This window comes from Hypomesus transpacificus, chromosome 6 (assembly GCF_021917145.1).
Source record: "Hypomesus transpacificus isolate Combined female chromosome 6, fHypTra1, whole genome shotgun sequence".
Classification (NCBI taxonomy): domain Eukaryota; kingdom Metazoa; phylum Chordata; class Actinopteri; order Osmeriformes; family Osmeridae; genus Hypomesus; species Hypomesus transpacificus.
The window spans coordinates 5,574,234-5,592,399 of NC_061065.1; the positions used below are offsets into that span (position 1 = coordinate 5,574,234).

The following is an 18,166-nucleotide window of genomic DNA, read 5'->3' on the forward strand; positions in this document are numbered from 1 at the left end:
GTTCTCCTGGTGGTCTCCCAGCACCTGAAGGCTGGGCCCCTCAAGGACCCCCTGCTGGACGACCAGGGGGACTTCAACAGGATGTGTGGGGCCATGAAGAAGATCGGCCTGGACGACACAGAGAAGCTGGACCTGTTCAGGGTGGTGGCAGGGGTACTCCACCTGGGCAACGTCGACTTTGAGGAGACAGGAAGTACTTCAGGTGAGCAGGGATCCTCTCTCATCTCTCTCTCTCTCATCTCTCTCTCATCTCTCTCTCTTATCTCTCTCTCTCTCATCTCTCTTATTTCTCTCATCTCTCTCTCTCTTATCTCTCTTTCATCTCTCTCTCTCTCTCTCTCTCTCTCTCTCTCTCTCTCTCTCTCTCTCTCTCTCTCTTATCTCTCTCTCTCTCTCTCTCTCTCTCTCTTATCTCTCTTTCATCTCTCTCTCTCTCTCTCTCTCTCTCTCTCTCTCCTCTCTCTCTCTCTCTCTCTCTCTCTCTATCTCTCTCTCTATCTCTCGTTCATCTCTCTCTCTCTCATCTCTCTCTTATCTCTCTCATCTCTCTCTCTAATCTCTTTCTCTCTCATCTCTTTTTCTATCATCCCTCTCATCTCTCTCTCATCTCTCTCTTTCTCTCATCTCTCTTACTTTTTTATGTGTCACGCGTGTACCCTCTCATACGATGGTTTCACTGTCTCTCTCTCTTTCCATTTGTTCATCGTGGTTGAACAAATGGAAAGAACGAATGTCCTGTTCTCCAGCCTTTTGACCTCCTTAGTATACCTTTCCCAGGGCCCACAGCATTTCCAGGTGTAACTGAGGATGGGGAAGGGAGAGTTCATTTATAACAACGAAAAAACATTCTGTCAGCCACCTCAGCCGTGAGCAACCTTCTCCTGGGTTTCTGCCACCACAGACACGATCAGGCTCCTGTGCAGCTTTGTCTCCCCTCTCGGGAAGCCTCTCGTTTGCAGATTGATTACTTTAATCTTCAACTTCCCTCGCCAGCCACCATGCTCCTCGGGTTATCTTCAGTGTAAACATGCTCCTGGTCTTTGTCTCAGATGCAACAGGAGAGTACTTCCCAACATTCACTGGGGTTTGGAGACCAGGCCACTGGAGTTTGGAGTTTGCTGCCCAAGCCAGGATTCAAAATTACAGTGTTAACAAATCACATGTCATCATTTTTAAGAGCTGCGTAGTTTGTGTTATTGTTTGACCAGATGTGGTGCCCCCTTCACATTTCCAGAGCTGGTACACAGTGATTACCACCCGCTGCAAGGTCTGGGTTTCACACCACCCCGAGCGAGCTCCATCTGTATGGAAATTCCTTTCTGTTGAACGTTCTGGCGAAACTGAGGCCAGCAGCTCCAGGTTCCTGCCTGTCTTTTCACGGTGCGCAGCAAGGAGGAGCTTACAGAGAGAGCTCCTCTCAGTGGGGGGCTCCCATGGTGGGGGGGGGCTCCCATGGTGGGGGGGGCTCCCATGGCGTGTTATACGGCCGCCGTAGAGACTCCCCCAGCCGGGGCAGATGAGCATAACGACTGGTGGTGTGATGAGCAAGGTTGCACCCCTCCCTCCTGCTCACTGCTCAGAACATGGGAGGGGAAGTGTCTTTCCTGCATCCCACCCTAACTGGCTCTGCTCCCCTGATCTCTCTCTCTGTCTCAGACGACCGGAGGTTGGGAAATATAGTGAGTGTCGAGTAATGATGGAGTGCTTTGATGAAGCCCATTTCATTAGGAAGTAGATATACAGAAAAGGTTAACTAGCACAGATAAATCACATCAAGTAGGCTACCTCTGTGACTTGGTCCTATTACTCTTACTTTAACAAGACAATTTGTACTTGTTAAAGGCATCTCGTTGCATGGTTGGCCCCAAATCACATTAAACATTAGTTTAGAGACCTCTGCTTGACTTATGTTGAGCATCTATTGATTTCGGTATTGACGAGGACCCTATTGATCTTCAAGGGGACAGCATGTTGATGTATGTGGCAATGGCGTGCAAAATAAACGCTCAATTGAACTTAGGCCTAAGTGAGGCTCTTCTTCAGTCCCTCTTCCAGCTTCCCGAGTTAGAATTCCCACCTGAGGGGTTCCATTTGAGACTTCTGAGGACAAGGACTCTGTAATTGCTCTACACGCTGTGTTTGACAGAGTGCTGTGTTTGACAGAGGGCTGTGTTTGACAAAGCGCTGTGTTTGACAGAGCGCTGTGTTTGACAGAGCGCTGTGTTTGACAGAGTGCTGTGTATGACAGAGCGCTGTGTTTGACAGAGCGCTGTGTTTGACAGAGCGCTGTGTTTGACTGAGCGCTGTGTTTGACTGAGCGCTGTGTTTGACTGAGCGCTGTGTTTGACTGAGAGCTGTTTGACAGAGCGCTGTGTTTGACAGAGCGCTGTGTTTGACAGAGCGCTGTGTTTGACAGAGCGCTGTGTTTGACAGAGCGCTGTGTTTGACAGAGCGCTGTGTTTGTGTTCCCAGGTGGCTGCACCCTGGGGAAGCAGTCAGGCCAGCCCCTGGAGCACTGCTCTGAGCTGTTGGGTCTGGACGAGGACGACCTCCGAGTCAGCCTCACCACCAGGGTCATGCTCACAACAGCAGGGGGCGCCAAAGGAACGGTCATCAAGTAAGGAGGCAGCAGTGAGGGTGGGGACCTGCAGGGGACCACACGTGTATTTGTGAATCTTTTTTATTTATGTTTTTGATGATGGAAGGCCTTCTGTGTTAAAATAGTTGAAGTAATTTGGGGAAATTTGGGAGGGTGGAAGGTCCTCTGCGTTAAAATTGTTGAGAATTATTATTTTTGTTGTTTAGTTTTGCTGTGACATGTTTTTGGATATCGTACTACAATGTCCACACCAGAGATGACAGTAGCAAGGGAACGGAGGCAGGGAAGGGAGGCAGGGAATGGAGGCAGGGAACGGAGGCAGGGAAGGGAGGCAGGGAACGGAGGCAGGGAACTGAGGCAGGGGAATGGCTAATGGGCCAGAGGGGGGGTTGGTCTGCTCCGCCCAGCCTTAAGCGTGGCTATTTTAATGCCTTATGTAAGAAGGGAAAGCCTTCGCTAAACGGCCTGGCAGGCGACGGCTTGAGAGTTGAAAGTTTTGACATTGAGAGAGTGAAAGAGAGTTCAGAAGTGTCAGAAGTCATGGTCCCCCCCTCCCCCTCCTCACCCGCTTGTTGGCAAACAGCTACGGGCTTATTGACCTCCCCATGCTGACCTCCCCATGCAGATTCTCCTCAGGTCATCTTAATGCTCATTTAAATTAGCCATTGGGCCAAGGCTGTCAATTCCACCGACAGCTAATAAGATGCCGAAGAGGAATTTATGCAAGGTGAAGACCGAGAACACTTGTAGGAGATGCACAGAAGCAGCACCATTAGCGTCATGTCGTTTCAGAGTCCTCGGGTTTGTAAATGACAGGGGACTCAACCCTTGGCGTTTCAAATGTTTAACTGGAGATTCTTGCCGGAAAGGGGTTATGAATTATACATGTATGGCAGTTTAGGCTGAAATGTGGAAAGGGGGTTGGTGGGGGGGGTGTCAGAGAGTGCTTATAAGATATGTCACCTTTAACACCACTCAGTGCTTGGTGAAACTCCACAGGGGGGTAGAGGATGTGTCTGTCCTCGTCAGTCCTTAATCATGTTTCACATCAGAGGTAGACCAGGGCACAGCCTGGTCCTATCTGGTGACCCTCCTCTAGTGGAGAGGGCTGTGAGTAGACCAGGGCACAGCCTGGTCCTATCTGGTGACCCTCCTCTAGTGGAGAGGGCTGTGAGTAGACCAGGGCACAGCCTGGTCCTATCTGGTGACCCTCCTCTAGTGGAGAGGGCTGTGAGTAGACCAGGGCACAGCCTGGTCCTATCTGGTGACCCTCCTGTAGTGGAGAGGGCTGTGTCTACGGACACCTGGCTTAAGTGCACACCAGCCATGTGTTTGTGAATTAAGTGCAAAATGTTCAAATGCTTTTTTAGAAAGTTTTGAAGCCCACCGGGGGATGATTGATTGACATGTTCCTGCTTTAGAGCGTCTTTGTGGTCAGATTATATTGAACCAAGAGTATATCCAGAGGCAACACCCCTGTTGAGCTGGTTCTTAGACTTTGTAATTGTGTTATGATGGGTATTGCACCCCAATCACTCCCCTCCCAACTTGTCCTGAGCCTGGGTCCAGGCCTCACAGCTGGGTGCAATCACCCAAACCCTCTTGTTGTTAGTGATCTCTTCCGTCTGGCAGGGTGCCTCTGAAGGTGGAGCAGGCTAACAACGCGAGGGATGCCCTAGCCAAGGCCGTCTACAGCCGCCTGTTCGACCACGTGGTCACCAGGGTCAACCAGTGCTTCCCCTTCGACTCTTCTGCCAACTTCATCGGGGTGCTTGACATCGCAGGCTTCGGTGAGTCCCCTCTGTCTTAGAGGCTGCGACGTTTGGCTGAAGAAGCTCACGTTGTTGGGGTTTTAGACTCGCGTGCGTGTTTTCTGTTCCAGAGTACTTTGAGCACAACAGCTTCGAGCAGTTCTGCATCAACTACTGCAACGAGAAACTGCAGCAGTTCTTCAACGAACGCATCCTGAAAGAGGTGAGTGCTTTTACTAATTATTATCTTACGTTAGCACTGCTGTCCTGGCTTTCCAAAACATAGTTATCACTGCAGCTGTTAAAAATAATAAAATAAAGTTCTTCCATCACTTACATTCTATTTATTTTCTTTTAATGGGGTGGAAACATTTTTGTTACTTGGATTATATCAAAAACTATCAGTTAGAGCTTGAATGTCATCCTTGAAGGCCCCTGGGCTCTAGAACGACCCAATGAAATACTCCAATCTAACATTAGGATGCTGTCGTCTCCTGAATGTGGACGCACAATCAAGCCTCTCTGCTTACTTTCCAGGAGCAAGAGCTGTACCAGAAGGAGGGACTTGGGGTGAACGAGGTTCACTACGTCGACAATCAGGACTGCATAGGTCAGTTTCTGCTGAGGCACCTCTGATTCCTCCAGACGCCAGGCTGCTTTACACTGCTCTATATTCACTAAGCAGGGTGGACTCCATCGCTTGTGTGTGTGTGTGTGTGTGTGTGTGTGTGTGTGTGTGTGTGTGTGTGTGTGTGTGTGTGTGTGTGTGTGTGTGTGTGTGTGTGTGGGAGACAGCAGAGTGGTTTCTCAGTGTGAGGGGGTCAAACTCCCGAGCGATAGAATTCTCGTTTGTGGAGCTTCTGCGCTGTTACCTGGACAACAGAAGTAGAGATGGCGGAGGGGGCCTGATTGATTGAGCATGTGGAGGAGCACATCTAAACCCCAGCCTTTTTGCTGTGCTGCTCCCACAGCGAGAGCAACACAAAGGGGTGGAGGTGACGGGGGTTGAACGCTAGCTTTCACTACGTGCCCGGCTCCACATAATGGGATCCGAATTCAGCCAAACACCTTTCAGTTAGCAGAGTGCTCAGTGGAGCCTGCTCTGTAGGTATTGGCCCAGAGCGCACACCCTACCTTGAACTTCAACAAGTCATCCATCACACCAAGCCCCCCCCCCTCCAAAACTAACTTTTAATATGCGTGTGGGAGCTTTCAGCCTTGTTCAACATCATGGTTTTGTTGTGTCACAGTAGGTTGACATTGATCTCCAGAACAATGTCAGGCACTGTAAGCTTTTGCAAATGTGTCCAACCCAGTGGGCTCTCTGCAGGTGTCTTATTCTCACCTGTTCACCACACAGTACATGTGTGTGGGCTTCCTGTCCTTCCAGCTACAGCGTGTGGGCGGTACACTGGTCTGTGCTTACATGGATTCTCTGTGCAATAGATTTGTGGTTAGAGGTTCATTTTGCTTTCAGCTCTTACTTGAAAAGTGTCCTAATTAAAATGTTCTTTGTGACACTATCCATTTTTTATACGGAGCAGTTATAGGTCAAGAAGAAACTATTTATAAACTACCTTTCTTTATTAAACTTAAATGTAGTTCTGTACAGGTATGTGTCCTATAATTGGAAAGTGTATGGGGCCCAGGGCTGTTCACAAATGTGTCCTTGGATCAAAAACACTCGTAAGATCGTATGTTATTTATAAGGCCTGACTGCATTTGTTGAATAGCCTTTTGTGATGCTCTCTCTCCTCTCTCCTGTTAGACCTGGTGGAGGCCAAGCTGGTGGGCATCCTGGACATCCTGGATGAAGAGAACCGCCTGCCCCAGCCTAGTGACCAGCACTTTGCAGAGACCGTACACAACAAGCACAAGAACCACTTCCGCCTCACTGTGAGTCCCCGCAGCCTGCCAACAGAGCAGAGCTGTTCTCCTGTTATCCAACTCTGAGGCGTCTGCACACTGAAGTATCCACAACTACATCTTCATTTGTCCTCTTATGTATTAAAAACCAGTGTGTGTGTGTGTGTTTGTGATCCTCTCAGGTGCCCAGGAAGTCCAAGCTGGCTGTCCACAGGAACGTGAGGGATGACGAGGGCTTCATAGTCAGACACTTTGCTGGAGCCGTGTGTTACGAGACGGTAGGCTCGCGACACAGCCTTCGCTCTTCTCCAAACTTCTATACCGTGTGTCTCCTCCCAAACTGGATCAAACCGATCCGCTCTTTCAGCATATTACACATGGATAATCAATAGCTGTAAACAACAGTTGAATCCCTTAAAACCTGCAGTCCTTTTCAAGAATTGTGAACTTGTGATTTGCAGACCAAGTTTGTGGAGAAAAACAACGATGCGTTGCACATGTCCCTGGAGTGCCTGATCAGTGAGTCCAAAGACCGGTTTGTGAGGGAGCTCTTTGAGAACTCGAACAACACCAAGGACTCCAAGCAGAAGGCTGGAAAGCTAAGCTTCATCAGCGTGGGGAACAAGTTCAAGGTGAGCAAAACATCGACGGCTTTTAAACCCACTTAATCACACATCACTTCAGGATGCAGCTTCATGTTCATTCAAAAATGAATGAGAACAGGAGGAGAATATGAGTTACTATTATTAAGATTTCACAGCTTCCCTGCAAGTGTACGTTTTGCGTTGGGTAATGCAATATGTGACACCCGCTGGGTGTTTGGTATGAATATTAATGGTTGTTAATGTCGGTACTGTTCTGCGAACACTAACATGACTGCATGGAATATAGACACGATGAAATGAGGTAAAATTGTTTCTGATAATAGGTTATGTTAAATATAGAGTAAGTGTACCTTCACCTTTCGGCTAAAACAGCATGACTGTTTGGAATTCAGACTGTGTGTTGAACGACAGCATATATCTTTTTCAGTGCGGAGCGCGGCTGAGATCTTAAGACTAGGGGCCAGGGCTTGTCTAGCTGTGAGACATTCAGGAGCCTTTGATAAATCACCCCTGTGCTCCTCTGCCCAGCCACTCGCCCACAGTGACATTCTGAATTCTGGCGACCCAAGCTCAATGCTGTTTATTGGTCACACTGAGTGTCATTTGGCAGGTCACCCCACCAGCCAATAACAAAACAGTCTGCCATCAGACTTAGAAAAGATAATATAGACAGTACTTACTGGTATTAGCTATCTGACCTTGACACTTCCCTGTGAAGGGTTTGTCTGTGTCTGCTGAGCCGTAGCATCCGTCGATGTGAGAGGCGTGAGAGATGTGAGGTTTGGGTGAATGTGAAGGTCACAGCGGGCTCCCTTGAGGAGACAGCTCAACATCACTACCTGCATAGCACTAAGCTAGGGTGACCAGACGTCCTCTTTCACCCGGACATGTCCTCTTTTCGAGACCTATAAAATGCGTCCGGCAGGGATTCCAAAATTATCCGGGATTTTGCCTCGTCAGATATTTGTTTCTCTGTGTCTTTCACAGACTAGTTATTACGCCCTTACAAGTTTTGGAAAGGGTATCTCCCTTACGTTCCACATTCTTGCTCGAGCTCTGACTGTAGAGAGAACTGTCATTGGTCAACCGCCTTCTCAATGTTGCCAGATGCACAATAATTATCCTCTCAATACGATCATTTTGAGCCTTTGGTTTGATACTTCGCCATTTCCAATCTGGCAACACTGTGAGCACCTTACCGCCTTTGTTATCATTATTGCTTCAATATATAAGGACTGTAAAGTGTCTTTATTTTCTCATTTTAATGTGGCCATATACAAAATGTATTATTTAATTATTTAAAAGGTGTTATTTGTTATCATTATTGCTTTAACATATGACCAAGACACATTAAAGACATTAAAGAACCACTGTAAGCCACATAAGCACTGGACTAAATGCAAAACAAAAAGATTTGTTTTACTTTTGCACTTTGCAATTTTGTTAACTAAGCACAAAGCGTCTGAAAAGCACCATTATCTGTCTGTATTCCAACGAGACACACCTGTTTGTTTCTCACCTGTTTGGATGCACATCGGTATTGTTGTTGTTGTAGTTTTGTCAAAGTGACACTTTCAATATCCCTCGTGGTTGTAATGTACTGTTACCTGTCAGTTTGAGTTTGACTGGACGCCCAAAGCCAAGGGAATGAAGAATAAATATGCATGTGGGCTGTAAGCTGGCCTATTCCACCTGTTCCTAGAGTCTGTCTCTAACAGTGTTGCCAAAAAGATCCCGCCAGAAGTCGCTAGTGGCTCTCTGAAAAGTCGCTGAAAGTCACTAGATTGTGTGATGACTTCATATATTGGGTCAACCTTTAGATCTGTAGATGTAGTAAGCAAAATTACAGATCTACTTCTATAAACAGCCTACTTCTATCAACACTAAGAAAGGCAAACGGGACGTTATTCGCAAGTCAGTAAAGATCAATAAAATCAAGTTATTTTGCTGCTGCTCAACAACAAAACCGGAGATTGTCAAAGTAAAGGAAAGTCGCTAGATTTGTCGCTAGAAAACTTGCTAAGTCTAGCTACAAAGTTGCTGAATTGGCAACACTGATGATCTCTAAAAGAATACTTTTCTCTCATATCTTTCGAACAGACCCAGTTGAACATTCTTCTGGAAAAACTTCGCAGCACGGTCAGTACCACCCCAGTCACCCAGTCCCATGGTTAGCCCACAGGTCTCGTAGCTTTACGTCCCTTTTTTACACAACTTCATTGATCCCACAGGAGGCATACCAAGGACATGACGCCATTTTGTCAACACATTAAATCCTAATAGAGGCCCATGCAGTTTAGAGCCTGGAGTTTTTCATAAAGAGCTGTGTCCCCATCTGCATATTTTAACAGCCACACGTCTCCTCCTCTCTCCCCCTCCTCTCTCCCCCTCCTCTCCCCCTCCTCTCTCCCCCTCCTCGCTCTCCCTCCTCTCCCCCTCCTCTCCCCCTCCTCTCTCCCCGTCCTCTCTCCCTCCTCTCTCCCTCCTCTGTCCCCCTCCTCTCTCCCTCCTCTCTCCCCCTCCTCTCCCCCTCCTCTCTGCCTCCTCTGTCCCCCTCAGGGCTCCAGTTTCATCCGCTGCATCAAGCCTAACCTGAAGATGGTGAGCCACCAGTTTGAAGGAGCCCAGATCCTGTCCCAGCTCCAGTGTTCAGGTCAGTCAGAGAGCTGCTGCAGTCCAACAGCCACCCCAGGTCCTCCAGTCTGACCAGCAGGGAGTGGACCAGTCAGACCTGGAGCTGGAGGACTCTCCCACACAGCACAGTCTTCCACACTGCTGCTTATTCTCAGACTTTTGTCCTAGACCTACATGAATGTGTGTGGTGGCCCACTAGGGACACTAGAAGCCAATCTTACCTGACAGCTTTTTAAACTTATTTTCTTTCTCGTCGGCCACCTTCTTAAGGCTGCAAGGCAAATTTCCCCAGTCTGCCTGCCTCATTTGCATATTCAATTTACTGTGGTTTAGTTCAGTACCCTTGGAGATATTTCATCCACAAAAAGTCAGTAGATGTGACTAGTATTCCTCTGCTCTGTAACCCGGAGAACAAAAATGTCATGATTGGACTGTTTACTTGACGTGGAAAGATTTGAACATATGAATGACAGTTGTTATGACAAATCAAGAAGGGAAGTAGATGGACAGATATTTATTTTGTCCTTTTAAGAAATTCATCCTATTTCATTCAGCAATACCCCACAAAAAATGTGTGTGTGGATGTTTTGTTCCACCTTCTGTGACCCGCCTGTGCCATGGCAGGTATGGTGTCGGTGCTGGACCTCATGCAGGGCGGCTTCCCCTCCAGAGCCCCCTTCCACGAGCTCTACAACATGTACAAGCAGTACATGCCTGCCAAGCTGACCCGCCTGGACCCACGCCTGTTCACCAAGGTGGGCGACCCCTGAGGCTCCCCTCCCACAGCCCCCACACAGCCGCCTAAACACTCATCACTATTCCAGACACCACAGCCAATGTTTATTCAAAAGAACTGTGCTTGTGTTTTTGCCGCAGGCTTTGTTCAAGGCATTAGGACTGAATGAGAACGACTACAAGTTCGGTCTGACCAGAGTGTTCTTCAGGCCTGGGAAGGTAAGGCGTTGAGACTGCTAGCTCTCTTAAAAAAAGAGGTTGCTGTTTGCTAATGTTGAGTTGAGATTCATTTTGGCAGAAGAGGTAAAAGTCTAAGCTAGATTTTTGATAATAGACCAGTGCTAACAGATGGAGTATTCATTTATATACATATGAATTATTTATACTGTACTGTGTCTGCTTTTTTGTAAAATCGAGCGGTGCTTGTTGTGGAGTACACCAGACCAAGCCCATTGTGAGAACTGATGTAACTTTGACACTGGACCCAGGGATGAAAGTCATGAATACATGAATATTTTTAATCCTTTGTTGTCAAGCTGATAGTTTGAGCCACCATCAAACCCTGTGAGTCGGTGTCTCTAGCCTCTCTGGACACGCCTCCCTCACCTTCTCCTCCTCCACCTCCTCCAACTCCTTCTCCTCCGTCTCCTCCTCCACCTCCGTCTCCTCCTTCACCTCCTCCACCACCTCCTCTGTCTCCTCCTCCACCTTCACCTCCTCCTCCTCCTCTTCATCCCACCAGTTTGCAGAGTTTGACCAGATCATGAAGTCGGACCCTGACCACCTGGCAGAGCTGGTTAAGAAGGTCAACCAGTGGCTGATCTGCAGCCGCTGGAGGAAGGTGCAGTGGTGCGGCCTGTCAGTCATCAAACGTGAGTCGGCTCAACCCCTCGCCGTTTGCCCTCGCCGTTTGCCCCCGACGCTCTCAGGAGCGTCCACGTGCTGCGGTACAGAGAGGGTGCACGTGTTGTGCTGTCGGGAAAGACTTCAAGGAACGCCAGTCGTTTCTCCGTTTCTATTCAGAGAACAACACAGCTGATAAACGTGATGATTGTGACTTGAGCCAGGTCACCTCTATGTGACCCAGTCTTAGAAGACGCCCCCTGCTCTCACCAGTCATGCGTTTAGTCCGCAGGCTTCACACACTGTAGTATCTCGATTCCATCTCACACCCTACTTTGAGGAAGGTTTTCCATCTGGTCTGGTGTCTCTGAACATTGCCAAGGTGCCATAGTAGAGTCTCTGCCAGGCCCAGCAGGTCTGTGGGTGGAAGGCCTATAAGCTTCTCTTTCTCTTCCTATACCTCTCACAACATCTCTCTCTCCCTCTCTCTCTCTTTCTCCCTCTCTCTCTGTCTCTCTCCGTCCCCTCTCCTCTCTCTCTCTCTCTCTCTCCACAGTGAAGAACAAGATGCTGTACCGTGCCAGTGCCTGCATCAAGATGCAGAAGACGGTACGCATGTGGCTCTGCAAGAGGAAGCACAAGCCACGGTGGGTGTCCTCTCCTCCTCCTCCCTCTCCTCCCTCTCCTCCTTATCCTCCCTCTCCTCCTCCCTCTCCTCCTCCTCCTCCCTCTCCTCCTCCTCCCTCTCCTCCTCCTCCCTCTCCTCCTCCTCCTCCCTCTCCTCCTCCTCCTCCCTCTCCTCCTCCTCCTCCCTCTCCTCCCTCTCCTCCTTATCCTCCCTCTCCTCCTCCCTCTCCTCCTCCTCCTCCCTCTCCTCCTCCTCCTCCCTCTCCTCCTCCTCCTCCCTCTCCTCCTTATCCTCCCTCTCCTCCTTATCCTCACCCTTCTCCCTCTCCTCCCGTCTCCTTCCTTCTCCTTCCTTCTCCCTCTCATCCTCTCTCTCATTATACACCACTTTCACAGCTCAGCAGTGCCAGCCTGTTTAACAATCCTCACATGTATCGCCACAGAGAGTGTCACAGTGTGCCTTGTATGGCTTCTTACCGCTTATTACCTTAGTAAAGCTCCAGGAGACTTGTGATGATAAGCAACAACACTCCAGGGGAGGGGAAGATGGCGGGAAGGGGGGGTTAACCGGAGAGTTTTTGTCTGATCTGGCAACCCTCAATCTGGGGCTAACCGCGTGTGTGATTATTTGGGTGTGGTGTGTGTCTGTGTGCGTCTTTTGATTGTGCGTTTGATTGCGTGTGGCTGGTTGGATGTTTTTGGGGTGTGTCTGGGAATGTGCGTCTGTGTCCATCCAACAGGATCGACGGGCTGGTCAAGGTGCGCCATCTGAAGAAGAGGATGGACAAATTCAACGAGGTGGAACTGAAGGAGGGCAAACAGGAGATGGCCACCCAGATCCAGGAGCTGGATGCAGCCATCAGCACCCTGATGGTCAAGATCAAAGTGTGTGAGACAGCAAAAGCACGTCCTCTTTGTGCTCTGCACTCGAGCGTCCACCTTCAGGAGTTAACATGCATCTGTAGCGCTGAGCCACACATTCACCACTCACTCCAGAACACTTCAAGCTGTGTCACGTCAGATTACAGGAAATTACAACGCATTATGTTACCGTTCCTATACATAAATAAATAACTAGTCACGCTTCACCATAAGCATTCCAGAAGTTATTTGCGTCCCAGAATAAATATCTGAAAATACATGTTGTGATGTTGGATGGAGTGCTTTTCCCCCTGCTGACAGATGGCAGGTAATGATGAGGAGCTCAGACTATGGATTGTTTTGGAGCCACTGGGAGATGATGCCTTTTACTAAGGCCACTCCCCCTCCCCTGCTCCCCCTCCCCTGCTCTCCCTCCCCTCCCCTACTCTCCCTCCCCTCCCCTGCTCCCCCCCTACTCTCCCTCCCCTCCCCTGCTCTCCCTCCCCTCCTCTGCTCACCCTTCCTCACCACAATCCACGATTCTGCATTCCCACAAATAGCCTTGGTTTGGCAGAGCTCTAGTGTGCCTGGCTCCCTCTCTACCCAAATGGCATCCTAGTCCCTGTCAGCACTGCACAGCAACACTAGCTTGAGGATAATCACAATCTTCCCAGGGAAACTCGTTTCTCTCTTTAGTTTTCAGATGTCGTCCATCTTGTCTCCAAATCCCAAATAAATGAATTGAATTTGTTGAATTCCCTTGCACCTTGTTTATTAGTTTTTCTAGATGCAAATACATTCTGCAGGGGTTCTGTGAGAGCCATGGTTGCCAAGTTGGGCGGAGTCACACATAATGTGTGTTTGTGTTAGGAGGACAGGTCCTGGTCGGGCAGACACAGCTGCCCTACCAAGTCATACTTTTCCCATAAAAAGGTTTCATTGACGGCAGATGTTCATGAATATTTACGACCTGCCACACGTTTGCACTCTAATTCAAAGCTACGCCATGGCATGCGGAGTCTTAGGAAATGCCAGCAGCCAGATATGCAGGACTCTGATAAGGGATGAACGTTGATCTGCCCAGCCAGGGGGAGAATTAGGCAAGTTAGAATGCATGACTGTTCTGAGTGTGGGTGCGGTCTGGCCACATACTGGCTCGTTGGGTCTGAGACCCTGATGGAGACCTGCCCACCTCCCTGCCTGACCTTCCCCCTGTGACCTCTGACCTCTCAGGGCACCATCATGACCCGCATTGAGATCGACCACGAGTACCAGGCCCTGGTGACCCGCTCCGAGCAGCTGCTGACCGCCATGCAGAACAAGAAGAAGGAGGAGGAGGAGAGAGAGCGTCTGAAACGCATCCAGGAGGACATGGACCGAGAGAGGAAGAGGAGGGAGGAAGAGGAGCAGAGACGCAAGCAGGAGGAGGACGACCGCCGCCTGTGAGTAGCTGACCGGGGGGAGGAGGGGGAGGGGATGGGGGGTGGTCAGGAGGACACAGAGAGGAGCAGACACGTTTGTCCTTTATTAGGGTATAAAAACCTATTGGCAGAACCGATGTGGCCCATCGTAACCGTCACATATCAGTACCCCCTCGTTTAAGACAGATGAGACGGTGGGCTCGGCATTATGAACCCCCAAGAGAGTTACTAACCCACACACTCATCTGCCCGACGACTGAAGGGCATCCGTTATGGAAACAATTGAGTATTATGATTGAGGAAGGACGTGTCAGTGGGACCTCCATAAAGTCTTGACGTGATTATACAGGGTTGTTCATGGATGTCAGCGAGGCTGAAGTGAATGTCAGGACCGTTAGGGAGGTACATGGGCCGTGTGCAGGCTGCTGGATCAGGGACTGGAGCTGGGTTACCTTCAGTGACCTGGGAAGCTCTGGCCTGTGGAGGGGCTGCTGATGATTGATGTCTTAGGAGCAGTCAGTCAGTCAGTCAGTCAGTCGGTGTGTGGACTCCATGTGCGCTCTATATGGGCTCCTTGTCAGTTGGAAATCTGTGACGGGTCTCTCTCTCTTCTCACTTTTTTCTTTCTCTTCCCTTTCTTTATCTCTCTTTCTTTCCTTCTCTCTCCCTCAGGAAAGCGGAGATGGAGCTGAAAAGGAAACAGGAAGAGGAGGAACGGAAGAAGATGGAGGAAGAGGAGAAGAGGATTCAGGTGGGTGACTTCCTGTGGGTCAGCCGTGCGCGAGCCCAAGCCGTGCGCGAGCCGGAGAGAGTTTGTCCGTCTGATGCTCGTCCTGCTCCACTTCACAAAGTTCCCTGGCAGGCTCTCTCTCTCTCTCCTTTCCTCTCTCTCTCTCTCTCTCTCTCTGTGTCTCTCTCTTTTCCCCCATCATTCCATCAGTCCGTCCCTGTGTTGGAGGGTAGTTTCTGTTCAGTGGGTTCCCTAGCTGCTGTTTGAGAGAGACTGACCCTCTGTCTGTCAACAGCAGATTGCAGCGCTGCCCTCAGATCAAAGGCCCTGGCCTGAGGCCTGCAGTCGGGGTGCTGCTGGCTGATATCCTCCAGATTAGGCTCTCTGGGCACGCGTGCTCTCAGCAAATATTCATGAATTCATATTTTGGATGGTTTTAGGCGGCAGGAAACTGCACCAAAATTCGATTTTTTTTCCTTTCTTCATTTTCTTTTTCAAGGGCAGAATTAGTTTCAACACCCGACCTTTCAAGGAGGAAAGGAGGTATAACTCTTAAATTGGTCTCACTGCTGTATCTACTATTCACTTCCTTCTTAGATTTTGAAACAATAATTAATTTACAGTCTTTTCACCGGTAAGGGAAGTTGATGCTATGCTAGCCTGTGGACTGTGTCCTAGTTCAAGCTGACCGCCCCACTACCCTCCCCTGACCCTCTGGTGCTACTGCGTTCCAGCGAGCCCCTGGCTGATCTCCAGCTGACAGGCTCTCCTGGACACAGCTCCTCCCAGGAGAAAGGCTCATTAGCAGGGGCCTGAAGAGGACCGCAGCCCTGCATCATATCCCCGGCCTCCAGGGCACGAGGGCTCTGGCGCCTGACACTGAGGAACCATGTGGTCAGGGAGGGGGAGGGGGCCTGGCCGAGGGCAGGGCACCCGGAGGGGAAGAGGATCCTCTGAACCTGCTATTTAGGGGGGGGGGGAGGAGGAGGAAAAGGAGAGAGTGTGTCCTTATTGTTCTCTAACATAAAGAGACCTCACTTCATGTCCCTTCTGGGTGAGGAATTGCTGTCCTCAAAACCGAGTTTCTGGTGCCCTTCGTGAGTTTGGTTGGCGGGGACTGAGTTATGGAAGAGTCTATAGGCTGGGTGAGTACATGGACTAGGCAGGCGCATCAATCATGCTCCAGGCTAGACACATCTCCGTGAGTCCTTCATTAGAGTAAAGGAGCACCTTACGACAGGGGAGGCAGAGGCACCAGCTCAGCCCTTCTAAGGAGCACCTTACGACAGGGGAGGCAGAGGCACCAGCTCAGCCCTTCTAAGGAGCACCTTACGACAGGGGAGGCAGAGGCACCAGCTCAGCCCTTCTAGCCAGCCTGCCTCCCCCATCAACTGGGGATGGGGTGGGTGTACATGTGTGTACATGTGTGTGTGTTTGGGAACTAACATTGTGTGTGTGTGTGTGTGCAGGCGGAGATGGAGCTGCAGATGGAGGCGGAGCGTGAGGAGGAAGCAGCTCGCGCCACCATCCTGGAGCAGGAGCGCAGAGACAGGGAGCTGGCCATGAGGATCGCCCAGAGCGAGTCTGAGCTCATCCCAGAGGAGAGCCCCTACGACACAGGCCTGCGCAGGTACCCCCCGCCCCCAGGGCAGCTGGGAGAGCACAGGGCTCTGGAGCCCCAATCACCACCACGGCCACACAGCCCTACAGATTCAAAGCAGTGATCGGAATACTGGCTGTTGTTAATGTAGTTCCTTCAAAGGTGTTTTGAAGAGACGGGCTGGTTTCTCCTCTGAGTGTATGTGTGTGTGTGTGTAACCATGTGTTCTCTTCTCCTCTCCCAGTAACGGCTCTTCAGGTGTTCCATCGTCTCCAGAGAGAGCTACGTAAGAAGAGATTTAACCCCTTATCCCATCCCCACCTGCCCTTGACCGCTCACCCATTACCAGCCCGCATGCTGTTGCAATCTGCCAGATAAACCGCAAACTTGAACCGTGACAAAGGCACACTCACGAACAAACAGGCAGGATGACTGTGAACGTCAATCTGGGTCAGAGTGGCTTGTCTAGTTTCTTTTTTCAGACATACATATCTATGCCTTCCTGTTTCCATCCAGAATGAAGTTTTTCCCAAGGGCCTGATCTGTCCTTTATCTGACAGCATTGGGAGGGTAATGACCCATTCTGGACCGACAGAGGACAGGGAATCACCCTCTCCAGTTCCCCATTGGCCCCCTTCCTGTATACTTAGTGCTCCGTTGTAATCCTGTTCTTCTCTCGTTTACAGCGCTGCTGGAACTCAAGTCCTCAAGAGCTTGACCATGTAGGTTCAATTCAGGCCTCCGTTTCTTCCAGCACACCCTCACAGAGAGCTTAGTTCAAGGACAGACGCCGTAGTGAAAGTTCTTAAACCAACGCAGTACCTGTGTTACATAAAGTTACACGCACTTTTGAATTAGTTGTGTAATGCACTTTCTTCTGGCAAGGTGCAAATGAGTAGTCCGTCTTCTCTGACTAATACCCAGTACGTCATAGCACTTAAACCAGCGGCAGACACACAAAGACCTGCCCTTCACATCCTCTCTCACACTCTCTCTGCATCTCCCCTGAACTGAACTGCACACAACCTCAGCGACCCCAGCTGGATGTGGTCCACAGGGAACCCCTGACGCTCTGCACTCTCTCTGCATCTTCACTCCCATCTAATCTGCACCTGGAATGCGCTCTTTAGAGTAGTGTTTATCAAGTATGCCTGCTCTCTCAATGCCGTTTCAGTTACTTTCCACATTTCTACTCTTCAACCTCACCTTTTCCCTAGGTAATATGCTCTCTCATCAGGTAATCACCCCCCCAAAAGAAACGTGAAACAGACAAAATCGTTGGGCCCAGGTTTGTTTCTGTCAGCTGTTAGGACTTGGGACATGTTTGGTGAGAGGCTCTTAATGGAGGAGATGAGGGTAAATATAGAACGCTTGGATGCTTAAATCAACAGGAGTGATGAGTTTAATCAGCGCGGCCCGAGGCCTCCCGCGGTGGGATGGCGGCGGCTTAGCGTCTCCCGCTGGAGCTACGTCACGCCTCACAAGCCATATGTCACAGCGGTGGGATTCCATCACCAGACAGCCCCCTGGGAAGTGTAGAGGCACAGAGCCTTACTGGTCAGGGAGCGACAAGGAGGAGAGAGTGTGTTACCTTCCTAGGTCAAACACACACACACACACGTTTCTGAGTATTTTCCCCTCTGCTGCTGTGTCTTCCTCTGTGGGTGGTGGTTCTGTGTGCAAACTGTGTTTTATTTTTGGTACTGCTGTTGACAGTGGCTTAGTAGTGACATTGACTGGCGTTCTAACTGCTGTGTACTGGAATCACCATGTTCTTTTAGGGAGGAAATGGCCAAGGAAATGTCTGAGCTTCTGGCTAGGTGGGTAGCTGTTCCGACTCACTCTCCCACTCGATCGGCACTGAAATCTGTCAATCTCACACCATCTCTTCCGA

The 18,166-nt window shown here is 49.8% G+C and overlaps 1 protein-coding gene across 1 annotated transcript in view; it reads left to right on the forward strand.

The window, feature by feature from the left end:
- Nucleotides 1-18,166, forward strand: part of LOC124468418 (unconventional myosin-VI-like) — a 27,285-nt gene continuing 9,119 nt past the window's right edge. The window contains exons 1-21 of the mRNA XM_047021123.1: nt 1-202; nt 2,473-2,617; nt 4,232-4,389; nt 4,482-4,573; nt 4,888-4,960; nt 6,119-6,246; nt 6,399-6,494; nt 6,678-6,848; nt 8,922-8,960; nt 9,381-9,474; nt 10,080-10,210; nt 10,332-10,409; nt 10,933-11,062; nt 11,590-11,680; nt 12,401-12,545; nt 13,755-13,963; nt 14,615-14,693; nt 16,142-16,302; nt 16,517-16,558; nt 16,959-16,994; nt 18,054-18,092. Coding sequence (XP_046877079.1) covers nt 82-202; nt 2,473-2,617; nt 4,232-4,389; nt 4,482-4,573; nt 4,888-4,960; nt 6,119-6,246; nt 6,399-6,494; nt 6,678-6,848; nt 8,922-8,960; nt 9,381-9,474; nt 10,080-10,210; nt 10,332-10,409; nt 10,933-11,062; nt 11,590-11,680; nt 12,401-12,545; nt 13,755-13,963; nt 14,615-14,693; nt 16,142-16,302; nt 16,517-16,558; nt 16,959-16,994; nt 18,054-18,092 — 2,258 coding nt within the window. The 5' untranslated portion in view covers nt 1-81. The remainder of the gene's footprint in view (nt 203-2,472; nt 2,618-4,231; nt 4,390-4,481; nt 4,574-4,887; nt 4,961-6,118; nt 6,247-6,398; nt 6,495-6,677; nt 6,849-8,921; nt 8,961-9,380; nt 9,475-10,079; nt 10,211-10,331; nt 10,410-10,932; nt 11,063-11,589; nt 11,681-12,400; nt 12,546-13,754; nt 13,964-14,614; nt 14,694-16,141; nt 16,303-16,516; nt 16,559-16,958; nt 16,995-18,053; nt 18,093-18,166) is intronic.